The sequence below is a fragment of the Seriola aureovittata genome, chromosome 7 (genome assembly GCF_021018895.1).
Source record: "Seriola aureovittata isolate HTS-2021-v1 ecotype China chromosome 7, ASM2101889v1, whole genome shotgun sequence".
In the NCBI taxonomy this organism is placed as follows: Eukaryota; Metazoa; Chordata; class Actinopteri; order Carangiformes; family Carangidae; genus Seriola; species Seriola aureovittata.
In genome coordinates this window covers 23,075,486-23,090,542 of record NC_079370.1, presented here as the reverse complement: position 1 = coordinate 23,090,542, position 15,057 = coordinate 23,075,486, and the positions used below count along the sequence as shown (strand labels likewise).

General features: G+C 41.3%; 1 protein-coding gene across 10 annotated transcripts in view; it reads right to left on the bottom strand.

Annotated features, from left to right (window-relative positions):
* snap91a (synaptosome associated protein 91a) overlaps positions 1-15,057 on the bottom strand; it is a 51,373-nt gene that overhangs the window by 2,598 nt on the left and 33,718 nt on the right. The window contains exons 13-27 of one of the 10 annotated variants that reach the window (XM_056381013.1): positions 13,494-13,508; positions 13,044-13,253; positions 11,190-11,267; positions 9,303-9,554; positions 7,888-7,971; positions 7,525-7,593; positions 7,034-7,153; positions 5,740-5,811; positions 3,785-4,027; positions 1,613-1,795; positions 1,499-1,517; positions 993-1,083; positions 732-827; positions 456-590; positions 252-340 (exon numbers count right to left, since the gene is read on the bottom strand). In XM_056381013.1, coding sequence (XP_056236988.1) covers positions 260-340; positions 456-590; positions 732-827; positions 993-1,083; positions 1,499-1,517; positions 1,613-1,795; positions 3,785-4,027; positions 5,740-5,811; positions 7,034-7,153; positions 7,525-7,593; positions 7,888-7,971; positions 9,303-9,554; positions 11,190-11,267; positions 13,044-13,253; positions 13,494-13,508 — 1,748 coding nt within the window. In that variant the 3' untranslated portion in view covers positions 252-259. Of the gene's footprint in view, positions 1-251; positions 341-455; positions 591-731; positions 828-992; positions 1,084-1,498; positions 1,518-1,612; positions 1,811-3,784; positions 4,028-5,739; positions 5,887-7,033; positions 7,154-7,524; positions 7,594-7,887; positions 7,972-9,302; positions 9,555-11,189; positions 11,268-13,043; positions 13,254-13,493; positions 13,509-15,057 lie in introns of those variants that run through there. The other 9 variants (XM_056381012.1, XM_056381014.1, XM_056381015.1 and 6 more) reach the window with 9 other exon arrangements.

The following is a 15,057-nucleotide window of genomic DNA, read 5'->3' as shown; positions in this document are numbered from 1 at the left end:
AATCCTTAGGACTTGGAAACAAGTCTCCATATCTGCAATTTAAACATTGTTGTGGCAAATGAAAGATTCCAAACATCTTTGTCATCACCAGAAATAAGCCATTTGATCCGTCTGTCCATCAAATGTATTTTAACACACGTAGCAGCTAGTGATGCATCAACCACCACAAAGAGAATGTATCCAGGTCTGCCAGAGGTTGCTATTGTAAATATTGTGCTGTATATACCATATGTTCTGTTCTGATCTCCCACCTGGGGCGTTATAAGAAGTCCTTGAGATCGAGTTCGGCCAGAGGGTCCTTGGGCTTCTTGGGACTCTGGCTTGCAGGTCCTGGAGAAAGCTGTGAAAGAAGGGAAAGCAGAGCGTGAGTGTTACGGCATCTTTTTACAATAGCATGAATCTTTTTGACATGAATCTATTGGTAACTGAGGGTTTCAGTGTGTGTGGTCTGTTACCGGTGCCCCTGGTGCAGCCGCTCCAGGTGCAGCTCCAGCCACTCCTGTGTATGCAGGTCTCATTATGGGCTGTCCCATCATAGGCTGTCCCATCATGGGTTGCATCATGGGAGCTCCGGTCCCCCCAGATGGAGGCTGGTAAGGCAGGGAGAACACAGTAGATTAGGATTTCTAAAGACAGAACAGATTAATCAACAGCCTTCACGATTATCTAGAGGTGAAATACAATATATACTTGTACATGAGAGATTTCACTACAAATTACATAAAGCTCACCATGCCGAAGCCAGGCTGTGCGCTCATTGGTGGCACCATGGCTCCACCAGGTGGAGCCGCTCCCGGTGCCCCAGGAGCTCCAGAAGTGGCACCAGCCTAAAGGGACAGACAGTGGTCACATCAGCACAACTTGTAATTTCTTAAAACCTTAATCACAAACACACAGCTTGTAGAAGTTCTGAAACAGTTTGCATCGCAGTTGGATTAACTGCTTTTGGATTAAGCGTGACCTCATGGTGGGGGAGTCCATGCTGTTCTTACCATGGGGGCTCCTGGTGTAGCCCAGCTTGTGGGGGCCACCTGTGGCATCCAGTTGGCGCCTCCTGTCAGCTTCTTCTCACTCTGCGGGTCCCTAGAACAGATCAAACACAGGACATGTCTGAGACTCCGTCCTAATGCCTGGACTTTATTGACATTTGTGTCCAAATCAGACTCAAGTTATGTTATATATATATATATATATATGTTATATTAAGACTCATTAATTTGGTGGCTATGATTTGATAAGAGCAAATCTAAAAAATCTGCTCAAAACAACATTTAGGAGAGATGCAAACTCAGTCAGCAGATGATATGATAAAATCTTGTGCAAGAGTTTCTCAAAAATAGATTCAAAAATCAAAGGCATGATGAACCAGTGCCCTTCGTCAGCCTTGAGAGTATTGCAACCTTTAATTTTATATGAACAAATAATTGACAGCCTTCTAAGACTTTCTTTCTTTTCTTATAGAATATTTTATTTAAATTATATTTAAACACACACTTACTTTTTCTTTACTCCAAGGTCTGAACAGAAGAAAGAAAGAAGAACAGGTTAAGGTTCTATTAAGTATTTATTTAAAATAAAAAGAAATACTCAGGAATGAAAAGCTGCCACCTACCTCCAACCAGGTTGGCCAGTGACGAGTCCAGATCTCCTCCAATGGTTTTGGTGGGAGGTGGGGTGGCGGGGGGAGCGGCTGCAATGCCTCCCCCTGCGATGGGAGTTCCCATGCTTCCAGCTGTGCTTCCAGCAGTGCTGCCCCCGGTACTCTGGGGCGTTATGGCGGGCATCAGCAAGTCACCTAATCCATCAAACACTTTGGGAAGAGGGTGGGGTTGGCGGGACATCAGAGAAACAAGACGGATTACAAACCTGCAAATCCCTAATCTGGTTATAACACAGGCAGAGGGCAGAAGTGAGACCGGACGGTACGGTGAGGGGGACAGTCCAGCTGTGACAGCATCGGTAGTCATCTGTGCATCGCATGCACAATGTAGGACTGTAAATATATCTCAGCATTCAAAGGGATACAACTACAGCAACTGCACTCATGTGGGTAGTTGCTCAGTCAGTTTACATGGTCACATCTCAGGAATTTAAGACACCGGCTGATTTTGGAATAAAGCACTGGTTTTGAACCAGGTGTCATCAAGGCCAAAGACTTTACAGGTTTTCATTCCAACTAACTGCAGAAATACCCCTTAGGGTACAAGCACCACTGGCTGTGAATCACTGCACCAAGGAATAGGAATAGTTTAAATGGTTTAGAGGCTCTTCAACAGGCTTCTAACACTATAACCAGAGTAGCAGGACGTTCAGCCTCTAACCAACACTAACTGTAAAGGTTTCATATTTAAAGTAAGTTTTATGTTTCTGACGCACCAGGTGTGTAGGATCAGATAAAAAAACAAAAGCAAAGAATCCCACCCATGGTCCATCACATTTCACTCCTTTGACATTAATCAGGTGAACATGATTTAATATGGAACTGCTTTGTAAAAAATCTTATCTAATGTCTGCAGACGGCCCTAATGCATAATGTGAATTTATATTGTATAATATTGGCACATTTATTATCCATTTGTATTTTTACAATTGTAAGAGCTCAGTATCATGTTTGTTTTTGTATTTTAGGAGCTCATTGACCTTAATTTGCATGCATACTGGAAGGTTATAATGGTGTCTTCTGATTGGTGGATTTTCCCCAAGTGAAAGCCTGCAGCCTTTTTATGTATATGTTGTTTGCATGTTGCTGTTTATGTGTATGAATTTTGCCTGGTGAATGTCTGAGGACTGAAATACTATCTTAATAAAAGTGAGTTCAAGTAATGGACAGTGTGCAGGATTCTTCGGTTCGCTTGATTCAGACCTTGGCAGTTGCCAACAAGTAAAAGCTTTCACAACAATGTGATGCTATTCAATGGGCCACTTGGAAAAGTCAATGGAAGGTCTTGCTGTAGTCCTTCAAAACTGCAATGAAAACCTGCAGACTCGACTACACGCATGACTCGGGCCTTGATGGCACGTGGTTATTGTAAGAGCCACTGCTCTAAAAGACAGAGGAAAATAAAGATGCATTGTGTAAACATACACAACAGTAGGTTGCGTCTCATGCACGAGTCAAACTTTGCAACATGCCAAAATAGACACAACCTTAAAAGACGCAGAAGGGGGGATTTATCTAAACAGCACATGCTGCAATGAACTGCGGGGTTGAACTCACCAATTACAGATTAGAAGAAGCAAACAATGACCCAGCAGAGTGGAGGGGGTGTGATCAGAGGTGAAAAGGGAGATAAAAAATTAAGCAGTGCCGTAAAGGTGTGGAGCAGAAAGAAAGCGAAAAAAAATAACAGAAAAAAACAAAAGATTGTGGAGCATGGGTGTGAATGAGCGGGAGGTGGAGAAAGCACAGCATTTGTGAAAGTGAGAAAGAAGGAAGAAAGAAAAAGAAAAATCATTGCGAGAGAGCGAGAAGCGCGAGGAGTTAAGCAGTCGGCAGAAAGAACAATTTTATGTCAGGAGGACAGTGACAGCAGCACATGTCAGTGTGTCATTCATGCAGTAGTCAAGCCCTCAGCAGGAGGAGATCCATCGTTAAGATAGTGCAGTCTTAATAAAGCAGACCAGGTTAATGCACATCAAGCAGAAGACCTGTGCAAATATTAACAAAAGACGTTTTGAAATTTTCTGACATTTGACATTGCACATGGCACGACAGTGAGACACATTACTAAAATGAGGCAAAGAGGGAAAAGAAATCTTTTACAAGAATTGAGGATCCACTTACTTGAAGCATCAAAGCCACCAGAGGGCGCTGGCGTGGCAGTGACAGGTTCTGGTGCTGCTAGAGCTGGCACTATTGGTACTGCTGCAACTGCAGCAGGTACGGGTGGGGTTGGAGAGGGCAGGGAGCCCAGGGCATCAAAGCCTGACTCCAAGAGGTCATTCTGCACCGGAGCTGAAGCTGGAGCTGGAGCCAAGGGAGCCAGAGCTGGGGCGGCAGTGGGGGCCAGGGTGGGGGACATGAGGCCTGAGGGACGAAACAGACAAGCAACATTAGGTAAGAAAGATGCATGTAGTGCTGTTTCATATCAGAATCGCCCTAATTACATGACAAACACACTTTAAATTTGATTACCGACACAACAGATGGCATATGAGACATCTTAAAAGCAAAATAAAATTTTGGTTATCCATCTGGGGAAAGGTTGATCACTGCAGAAGCAGATAGTAGCAGCATAAAGATAAATGACTCAACCAGCTACAAGTGCAACTACACTAGATCCTATTGAAAATGATATGTGAAATATATGAATCAAATTAAAGTAACAGTAAACCACAGCAAGACAAGAAAATCAATCTGAAATCAATGTTATAACAAATGAGAAAATATTACAATATAAAGATCATGTCAGAGGTTGGTGGTGATTAAGTATGTTATCCAGTACTATACTTCAAATTGTAATAATAAAAAAAAAAAACCTCAGTACAATTTTGAAGTACTTGTAATCTACTTGAATATGTATATACATTTTGTACTTTACACTTCTATTTCACTACTTTTCAGTGGATATTATTGTACTGTTCATTTTGCAGCTATAGTTACTGGTTTATTTCAGTTTCAGATGTTACATTAAAAGAGATGATAATCCTGAACAGCACGCTGTTAAATACTTGTGACCTGAAAAGTAAAGAGTAGAGAAAAGTCGATCAAACAAATGAACATTTCTGTGGCAGAACTTTTTTTTATTTTAACTATTAACCATTTTATGAGCCCTAAGATTTCTCTTGTGACCCTGAATAGAGCAGTTAAACTGAATTACATCTGAACCGGCCGCAATGATAAAATACTGTGTATGCACTGAAGTCTTAGCGATGTAATGCCATACATAATAAGACATTAGTCACACGGGACATTTTTCTGCATCACAAGCACTTTTACATTTGATACTTTCAGCAGATTCTGGTGATTATACTTGACTTAACACTTGGTCTTTGATGCAGGATTTTTTACTTGTAAAGGAGTATTTCTCCATGTGTTGTAGTGTGGTGTAAATGATTTCAATACTTCCTCCACCACTGATCACCATACATATTGAATGAGCAAAATGTGCACTGCTTTTTTTTACAGTAACATGTATGATATATATATATACACCTTAATGTAATAATGGTTATGGTTTTGACGTAATGTACAATTGCAATGTAATACTGAAGCTACGTACAGTGTAAGTGAGGTGACAGGTAACAGGTTTGGCCCTACATTTAAACTTTACATACTTTAAAGTCATATTCGAGAAGATACAAAGATGAAAACATAAAGATAGGGGCAGAGACACTTTTTGATGTTCGTATTCATCAACTATTGGCCATACAACAGTGACAAAGATAAGATTTGGCTGTGACATCACTAGGAGGTCGTGGTGGACAGATATTTCACAGTCATTTCCAAATGAGTCTAAAGCCACTTTGGAAATGCTGCGTAATCATTTCAACCAGTCCTGCCAAGTTTGCGTCATTATTAATTTGACAAATGCATCTCCATCATTACTTTCTGTACAATTTCTTAGTCAGCATAAAACATTTCCAACAGTTATTTGCCAACGTAAAAACTTTTTGTGAGACTGCGTCATTTAATCACAAGTTGCTGGTCCATTTAGCTTCTCTAATTCAACCATCATCTGCATAAAATAATTTGATGCAACTATGATGATGTAAAAGTGACAGTCAGAGGAGACTCACCTCCCAGTAGGTCGTCTCCCGGCCCTCCAGGAGCAGAACTCTGCGTTTCCTCCACAGGACCGCTGAAGGAGTCTGCAGGGTCGTCCGATTATCCGCAACGCAGCATGGAGGGCAGAAAGGGGTGAGAGGTCAGCCCTGGACCACACACTGAGACATGGTGGGGAGGTAGGAGACAGTGAGACAGATCACACTGACTACTTCGATGAATGTACACGCCCAGAATATCTTCATATGGCAAAACTAACACTGAAATAACAATAAGTGGAAAGATGTCAAGGAACCCTGAAGTTTAGTGTAGAAATAGAACACATTCTGGTCATGATGGGACTATGGAAGCTTCTTTTGATTGAATATTAACCTAGCATACTAATACCCTTTTTTCAACACGGGTAAACTTACTAAAAAGAGGCAATTAACTCATTTCGCTCTGCCAGGCGAGTTCGACTTTCTATTGAGACTGAGAGGACACCGACACACAACACAAGGATGTTGGCGTGGGTTAAAAGTTTTTTAACAGTGTACGGTTGCAAGCAGCTCACACTTTGAATCTTTGTCCGTGTCTGTGTGTGTGCCTCTGTAACTGCATGTGATCACATTGCTCCTTGCAGTTGTGTGCGTGTCCTTTCAGTCCTAACAGAAAGGCAAACTCGCCTGGCAGAGTGAAAGGAGTGAATCGCTGGTTTATCTGTGTTAAAGGAACCTGCTTATAAACACTCATTTCGGTGTAAAAAAGGGTAGAAAAGTAGCTTAGCATTTGCTATTTAGCACTACACTCAAGTAGTACAGCTGAGGCTGATGGGTTTAGTTTTGCAGGATCTTGAATGTCTGTAGAAATTTCAATAGACTCCTTCTAGTAAAAAAGTGAATACACACACAAAAAAAAGATTCACAGCCCTGGTTTTAGTTCAGTGGGTCAGCTAAATGTTGAGCATTACATAAACTGAATACATAATAGAGACACACATAAACACACAGTGTAATAATTATATTGGGAATGTAACTAAAGTATCCTGCCAACTATTGTCTGTTCTGTATCTATGATCTGTCTACAGTCTTATTTAAAAACCTACACCTAAAGTCTCTCACTACAGCCAGACAGTATCAGCCTCACTGGCGCAAACAGTCATCTCAGAACTTACTGTAACAACTCAGCAGTGATAAAAAAAAAAAAAATACCCAGAAGGAAGAGAAAAGTTAAATTATAAAATGCACAAACATACATATTGTATACAGCATATGTTCTTTCAAAGAAGTGTGTAATGTGTGTGTATTTGTGCACTGTGAGGTGCAGTACCCAGCAGGTCAATGACTGGAACTGGCTCTGCTTTGGGCGGAGATGAGGCTTCTGGGGCTGGAGCTGCAGCAGGAGCAGGGGCAGGAGGAGCAGCAGCAGGAGCTGGAGATGTAAACGAGTCTAAACAGAGATACAGAAGCAGAAAGGGATTCAATTACTCACTGATCTGAATGAGTGCATTTGTCAGTGAGAGTGCTTTATTTCCAGGGAGAGAATGCTCTGCTCATGCATAGTTGTTATGCCTCGTCTAAAAGGCAGGAAGAAGAGAAGAAGAAGCAGGAGAAGGAAGCAAGCATCCCTGCATCTTAACTGTGTATCCCAATCCTTGAAGCGTGCATGATTTGGAAGTATAGGACTGGTGCGCATGTGCATGCAAACACCAGTACCATGCAAAAATTTGATTTTAATTCGAGTGTGGCATCTGGCTGCACTCTTTGTGAAAAAAAGGAAGGGAGACAGTGATGCAGTAAAGGTAAAGCAGCTTCACTCACCTGTCACAATGTCTCCAGCCGGAACCGGCTCGGGCAAAGGAGAGGGCCCGCGTGAAACAGCAGGAAGGTCTAATTTACCAATGCAAGCGAGAGGCAGAATACGAGAAAGAAGAAAACCATGGAGGTTGGGGGAGCAAAGAAAAGCATTAGCGTGGCAGATAGAAAGACACAGCGTAGATAGAAAGCAGCTACAACTACGACAATCCAAGACCAAAACAAGTGGGTACATGCACAGTTCTCATACCACTATGGGGGACAAACCAACATGTGGAAAAGAAAAACAGTTGACAGAGGAGTGGACGTATGGAAACCAGAGGAGATGAAAGAGGTTCCACACAGAGAAATGGATATCAGCTCCTGTACCTGCACCAAAAAGGTCTACGCTAGGAGTGGTAGCAGCTTTGGATTCTGTGGTGGGGCTTTGCTCAGGCATAGAATCAAACATATCTAAGAACAAGGACACACAATCATATGTACATTCAGAGTTTTAGTCCAGTGCATACAGAATGACGAGTTAAGAAGAGAGAGATGAGGGGAAAGCAGAGAGAGCATATATTTTGATCATTGAGTAAGTTGCTGTGTATCTGTTCAGTGCAATGCAAAATGAAACAGTGCAAAAGTTAAAAGGGAATATTGCCAAATTTCAGCATGAACACACAAAAATTAGATTCTACGTGGCCAGAAATCAGTGTAGATTGTCCGGTTACTAAATCATTTATGTGACATCACAGATTAAAGACTGTGTCCTGTGCTTATTAGAGCCAGATGACAAGACAGGGGCTCACTATTTCACAAAGCTTTCACCTGTTTCTGGCACCACAGGTATAGTTAGTGGACCACTACCGTTAATAGGATTCATCCTCTGTGGACCACAAATGTCTGTACAAGTTTCACGGCAATCCATCCAGTGGTTGTTGAGTAGTTGTTGAGATGTTACAATCTGGACTGAAAGGGTGGACCGACTGTGGTAAGTCTTTTCCACATCATAGAAATAGCTTATGTGCATCCATCCTTCCATCCATTATCTATGCACAGTCATTCTGTGCAGAGTCGCGGGGGGTAGCATCCCGTCCCAGCCCACATTATACAGCTTCATCTTCACCTAACCTGCATATCCTCTGGACAGTGGGATCTAACCCGAACACCCAGAAAAAGACCTGTGGTCTAACTGAATTTTGAAATTGAGCAACATTCCCTTTTAACCAAAGTGCATACACTACAATAGAGCATTCTCAGCTGTCAGTATCTAAAACACTTGGTCACAGGCAGAAGAAGAAAACAAATTTCTTCTCTCTAACGTTTGGCAGACTATTTGTTAGTATTAGGTTAATAATCAAAACAAGTTGAGCCACCTCTGTTAATAAAAAGAGACAAATATCCATATCTGTCCCTTGAGATCAAATTAAAAAGTTTTAGGTGCAAAAACAGTGGATAATTAATAGAGTATCATTTAAAGCAGCAGACACGACGGCCTTCATTGTGAATTTTGTATTTATATTTCAATTATTTCTGTTGTGCAGAGGAGGCCAAGATGCTTGATTAACTTTTTTAAATGATCTGTATCTGAAGGAAAGGCATCATGGAAAATAGAAAAACAAATCTGAAATGTAGGGTCTGGGCAAATTGTTATCATTTTCACTACCATCATCATCATCATCACTAGCAAGAGCAACACAGTCATCATCATCATCATCATCAAAACCTTTAGCATTTGCATCATCAGTGTCATAATGCAGGGCAATGCAGTGAGAGGCATAATGAGAGCGAGAGGACTTTACCACCAAAGATATCTAGAGTCGGGACGGCTGCAGACTCTGTGGTGGTGGTGTCGGTGGTGGTTGTGGTGGTAGTGGTGGTGGTGGAAGAAGGGGTGGGGACAGCGGGGGCAGCGATGGGGGCGACGATGGTCGGCGCCTCACTAGAGGTGGGAGGGGTGATGGCGGCAGCGGCCCCCGTGTCGGAGGGTCTCATAGCGAACAGGTCCAGCTCTGGAGCAATGTCCGCACTCCCTTCTGTCGTAGCGAAGGGGTCTTCAGGGAGAGCAGCAGGGGGGAGGGGGCATGATTAGAGAAGAAGGGAAGGGGATGGTGGGTGGATGGGGAAGGAGGGAGGGGGGGGTAGATGGAGGGTTTGTTAAAGCAAAAAAAAAAAAAAAAGCATATTTGTGAGGCAGGTTGCCTCTGACGCTCAGGGTTAGGCACAAAGAAAGTAAACCATGCACATGTTAACTTCAGTGCCGCATCCGCAAGCCACAACAGATAATCACTGACTACACAGAATAAAATTTGGTTGACAATTAGTCTTATGAGAATAACTGATGAGAATCATCTCTGTCCTTTGTACATCGTTTGCTATGTGACAAGTACAAACATGTTAAGATACAAGAGGTTTAGTAACACTGGTTTCCTATGCAAATGAGAAAACTATCATGCTATAAAGAGCAAGGAATTTAAATGTACTAAAAGTGCTTAAAGACAATGTTTTGTACTAACTACCCACACACCTCACATTACTCACCCAGGCAACCATTTAAACTGAAACTGGCCATTCAGTTCATTCAGTGCTCACCAGGCAGCATATTCTTACATGCGGTGGCAAATATAAAAGAAATAATATTACTTATCGCTGGTCAACAGTTTCAACCACCAGCTAGAATCATGTATTCAAGTGTTTCCTGAAAAATATAAAGCAGCCATTTCTAACTTCTGCCATCTCAGTTCTAATAAATTAAAAATACTCCTAGCAGAAGGAGACAGGGCAGATCTTACTGCCCTGTATATCAACATGCCACAACCTGAGGGCCAGTGAGTGACCTAGACAAACACACACACACAAATAATATACTGTAAATCTATAATTAATGTATACATGTATATAGACCTTGGTGTTGTTTGTTGCTTTTTATATTTATTTTTTTTGGAAATTGTATTTTGATACTTTGGCAATATTGTTTTTCTCAAACTTTCATGCCAATAAAGTTCCTCTGAATTCAATAGGAAAGGTTCTCAAAAGCTGGTGTGCCCTTTTCACACAGATTAACACAGGAGGTCGAGTGTGGGCACAGAATTAAGTTAATGCCAGAACATGTTACAAAAATAGAAATATGCTAGTTTCTCTTACTGCTACAGTTTGTATGTTATTCCCAAACTAGGGCTCCCATCATGCTCTGTAAATGAATACTTTTAATTGATTTAAAAACATAATTTGTGAGAAAGCTGTACATAGTTGGCCAAAGAGAGAAACTAAATGGAGTTATTAGAAATATAAAAGAAAACGAATAAAGGTTCAATGATGATGAGTGCAATCATCACCATCATTTAGTGTCAGGGTTTGTGATATCAAAAGTGGTATCCATCCCTGGACTACAGTATAATATCATGAACAGCTGCACTGTGCTTTTTACTGCAGTATTCACTGGGTGAATATTAGGAGGAGAAGGGTAGTCAAGGTGAGGGAGGAGAGGGTCCATGACTGGGGCATTACAGCAGGATTTGGGCTGAGACAGTAGGCCCTGAGGGCACATGTTTGTTCTACTGTCTCCTATGGAAGCGGAAGCAGCTTTGATATAATAAAAGCAACAACAGCTTTCACATTCTCACATCCATACATTCACTCACACACACACACACACACACACACACACAAAAAGCTGTTTTGTCACCCACCAGATCCACCAAATGCATCAGCAGCAGGGCCCGCGGCCACGGCAGCAGGACCATCTCCTGGGGAAGGTGCAAACGCATCTAGGGTATTGCAGACGAAAAACAGCCGGAACGCAAACACAAAAAAAAAAACAAACAAAAAAAAACATAACACCCGGCCCAACACACCGACAGACACATGGATGTAAAGAACAGAGGATGAGTAAAACAGATGGAATGGACAGGAAACAAAAATGAGAGGTCAGCATCAGGAAAAAAGCAGGGAATACAAGAAATATGCAGCCGGGTTACTGTGGCGATTGATCTGATTGTACCATCAGTCACATAATGAGTTTTGGAAGGCTGCATAATGCTGCATTCAGTGAGTGCACTATCTGTGCAGGCTTGTGAAATGAGGAACGTTGTCACAAGTTACTGGTACTCTGTGACAAGAAGGAAAATGTCAAGTTCAGGGAAGGACAAAGGGAAAGTCTCTCTTTGACAAAGAAATGCAGTTTTCAGCACATACTTGATGCTCACGAATGTCAGGGCTGAGTTTAATATTAAAAATCCAAAATATCGTCAAATAAAATCCGGCTACTCATCATTTTGACATATTTATGAAACCATTAGGAAGCCATTAGGGAAGAAATCATTAAGGGTGATGAACAAAAAAAAGCAACAAATCCCAAAATTGCGAGTCTTAATAGTAGATTAATTACATTTCAGTGGGTTTACTGAGGTGCACACAATTATGACAAACCACTCTAATGAATATCTGAAACAAGTTAATGTTTAAGCACATTAGTTTTTTGTGACAACAGTGCAGCTTTCAATAAAAAGGAAGTAATCCACTAGACTGGCTCGTAGTTTTGGGATGTGCCACGAATGACATACATTTTGCTCCGTGCTCAGAGCAAAACGGGGCATGTGAGAGTTCGACGTTATGTCAGCACATTAGTGTGCATAGTAGTAACAAATCAGGATGTAAAAGCATTAGAAAAAAGTGAGGACAAAAAACATCTACATCTGAGTCACAGCACTAAACATCTCACTTTTGGAAAAACATACACCTGACGATCTTTGAAAAACCCAGAACAATGCTTACTGCTATTTTCAAGGTATTTTCCTGGAACCTCAAGCGCTCTACTAACCATGAGGATGAACATCTTTTTACCCCAGTGAGTGTTAACTAAAATTAAAATTTGCATTATCACTTATATTAGTAAATATTTATATAATATAATATGAAATTTTATATTTTGCTCGTGTTTTAGGAAAAACAGCAAGAACATATGCCATCAACAGCTGAGATCTGAGAAACAGTTAAACAAACTTTTTCTTTTTTAATCATCAGCATCAAAGTATTTTTTCATCCAAATGGCAGGAGGAGTCTTTTAGGTTTGTGGTAATACCACCAAAACAGTGGTAATGATCAGATGATGTTTAGCTCTGTGACTCGAATGTGATGGTAAAACACGGCACAAGGCACAAACTGGGGCTGTGGTGCCATCTCCTTACTGAAATGTCATAAAGTACATTTACATACTTGTTTTGAGCAGGCTTTTCAGGTTAGTTTTAATGTGACATCAAAAAATGTGAGAATCACAAGTTCAGATTCTCCTCAGTCTTTAGATATCACAGAAATGATGCATATATCACATACATGTGTCGTCTGATGGGACAAAAGGCTGTAGACTTTTTCGTGGTTTTATGATGTAATTTAGGGAGTGATAGTGAAATCCCACTTTTTTATATACCAACTTTATAGGACACCTATCAGTAAATTGCTAAATGAAGAAGGGGCAGATGCAGACAAGCAGGCAGGCCGCCATGCCGTGTATCCTGGTCTGCATCCTACCCTCCAACCACACTGACCTCCGAAAAGGTCAATGTCGGTGGCTGAGGTGGTGGCAGGAACTGAGACGGGCAGAGAGGCGAGCACTGGTGCGGCCGCAGCAGCAGTGGTAGCGGCGCCAGCTGTGGCCGCGGGAGCTACAGGGTCAGCATCAGCATCAGCATCAGCATCAGCAGCATCTCCCTCCGCCAGGAGAGCTTCACAGGCTCCATCAGAGGCAGCTGGAGTTGCTATGTAGATAAAAATCCAAATGCCACGACCCAGTCACAACCCCCAGAAGAGAGAAAACCGGAGGAGAAAGAAGGGAGATAGAAGGAAGACGGCAGAGTCAAAGTGACTGAAAAATTTTAAAATACAGACTTGCTGTGTGGTAAGAGATTATCAGGGAGGATTTGAGAGGCAAAGATTAAAATATGTTTGTTTGCTATACAAAGACGACAGAGAAGTTGGACAGTGAAAAGTCAACTCACCCTCAGCCAAGAGATCTGCACAACAGACAGACAGAAAGAGACACAGGTGAGAAAGACTGCATGCAGCGAGAAAGTATAGAGATGCTCAGATGAAAGTTTGACATCTTTAATTTCCAAGCTGTTAACATAATACGGAACAAGCTGGGAAAAAACTGACGTACACCAATGGTAAAGCCCAATTCTGCTAAAAGGTCCTTAATGTAATTTAGGTATAGGAAGGTTACAGTTGGACACTGGCCAGGGTCAGAGTATCAGTGGAGATGTGGGGATAAACAGAGGCCATGCCAAAGACCAACTGCAGCTTTATAAAGGAAATGCTCTGTGATCTAAACCACTAGAGGTTACACATTGTCCAATAAACACATCAAAGAGGGTTTCACTTCTTTATTCTACCGTAGAGAGTTGTTCTAAAAGATCTTGTTAGTTTATTTCAGCTCATTTACGACAAATCGTATATACCCGATATTACTGCCAACCATTATCCAAAGCATATCATAGGTTTGGAAATTGATTTTCTTCTTCCAAGCTCTGCTAGGCAGCAGTTGCTTTCCATTAATTTTTACTGTGGTATTAAAATCACACTGCACACACACTCTCTGTATACTTTGGAAAACGGTCCACACTACTGTAAACTAAAAGCCAGACATTAGGCGAGGGCGGGGTACACCCTGGACAGGTCGCCAGTCTATCACACGGCTGACAAATAGTTTTTGGATTTCTCATTAAAGTCTTCATTTAAAATTTAATTTCCATTTTCATTTCATTTCATTTCCAAGTATGTTTGGAGGTTATGGAAAAACGACATCTTCATCTCTTATCGGTCTCTGGTCCGTCTTCACACACAAACTGACTAAAATGGGAAAATGGCGTAAAATGGTGCATATGTGACTCTCATCTCCAGTTGACTCAGATCATGCTCCGTAAGTAAGTAAACAGACAGATTTTGTTTACGTCTGTCTGACATCAAGGAACCAATGTTTCAAAAATTACAAAGAATTGTAAAACAGTAAATCTGTCACTGTTATTGTTATAAACTGCAGATGTGCCTTGCAAGAATGGAGAGACTGACAGATGTAGCAGCTGTAACTGTCAATCAATAACTGTATATTTACTATATGCACAACATTTACTGACCGCCATTTTATTTTAGTAAATGTATCCACTATGTGATGCCCTCAAAAATTCCACAGTGATAAAAACTGTAGTGTTACTCAATAGTTTGCTGTAAATCGAGATTTTGGAAACATTTTGTCAGCTGCTGAATCACACAACAGTATTTTCTCATCAATAAAATGAAGAGTGTTGCATTGTGGTATTGTCAACAGAAAGTGCACATGCCATGGACACAATTTTAATTCTTTGGTGGAATTTTTTGAGGGCACTGTATAGTTGAAAAATGTACACACTCAGAATTCACGAACTCAAATAAAATGGTGGACAGTAAATATAGAGCACTACATAGTAAATAGGCAGTAATTTCAGCCGTGGCATGTGCACTTGTTTCTGCTGACGATCCCACAATGCAACAGGCTGCATTCTATAAATGCAAAAATTATACTAGTTA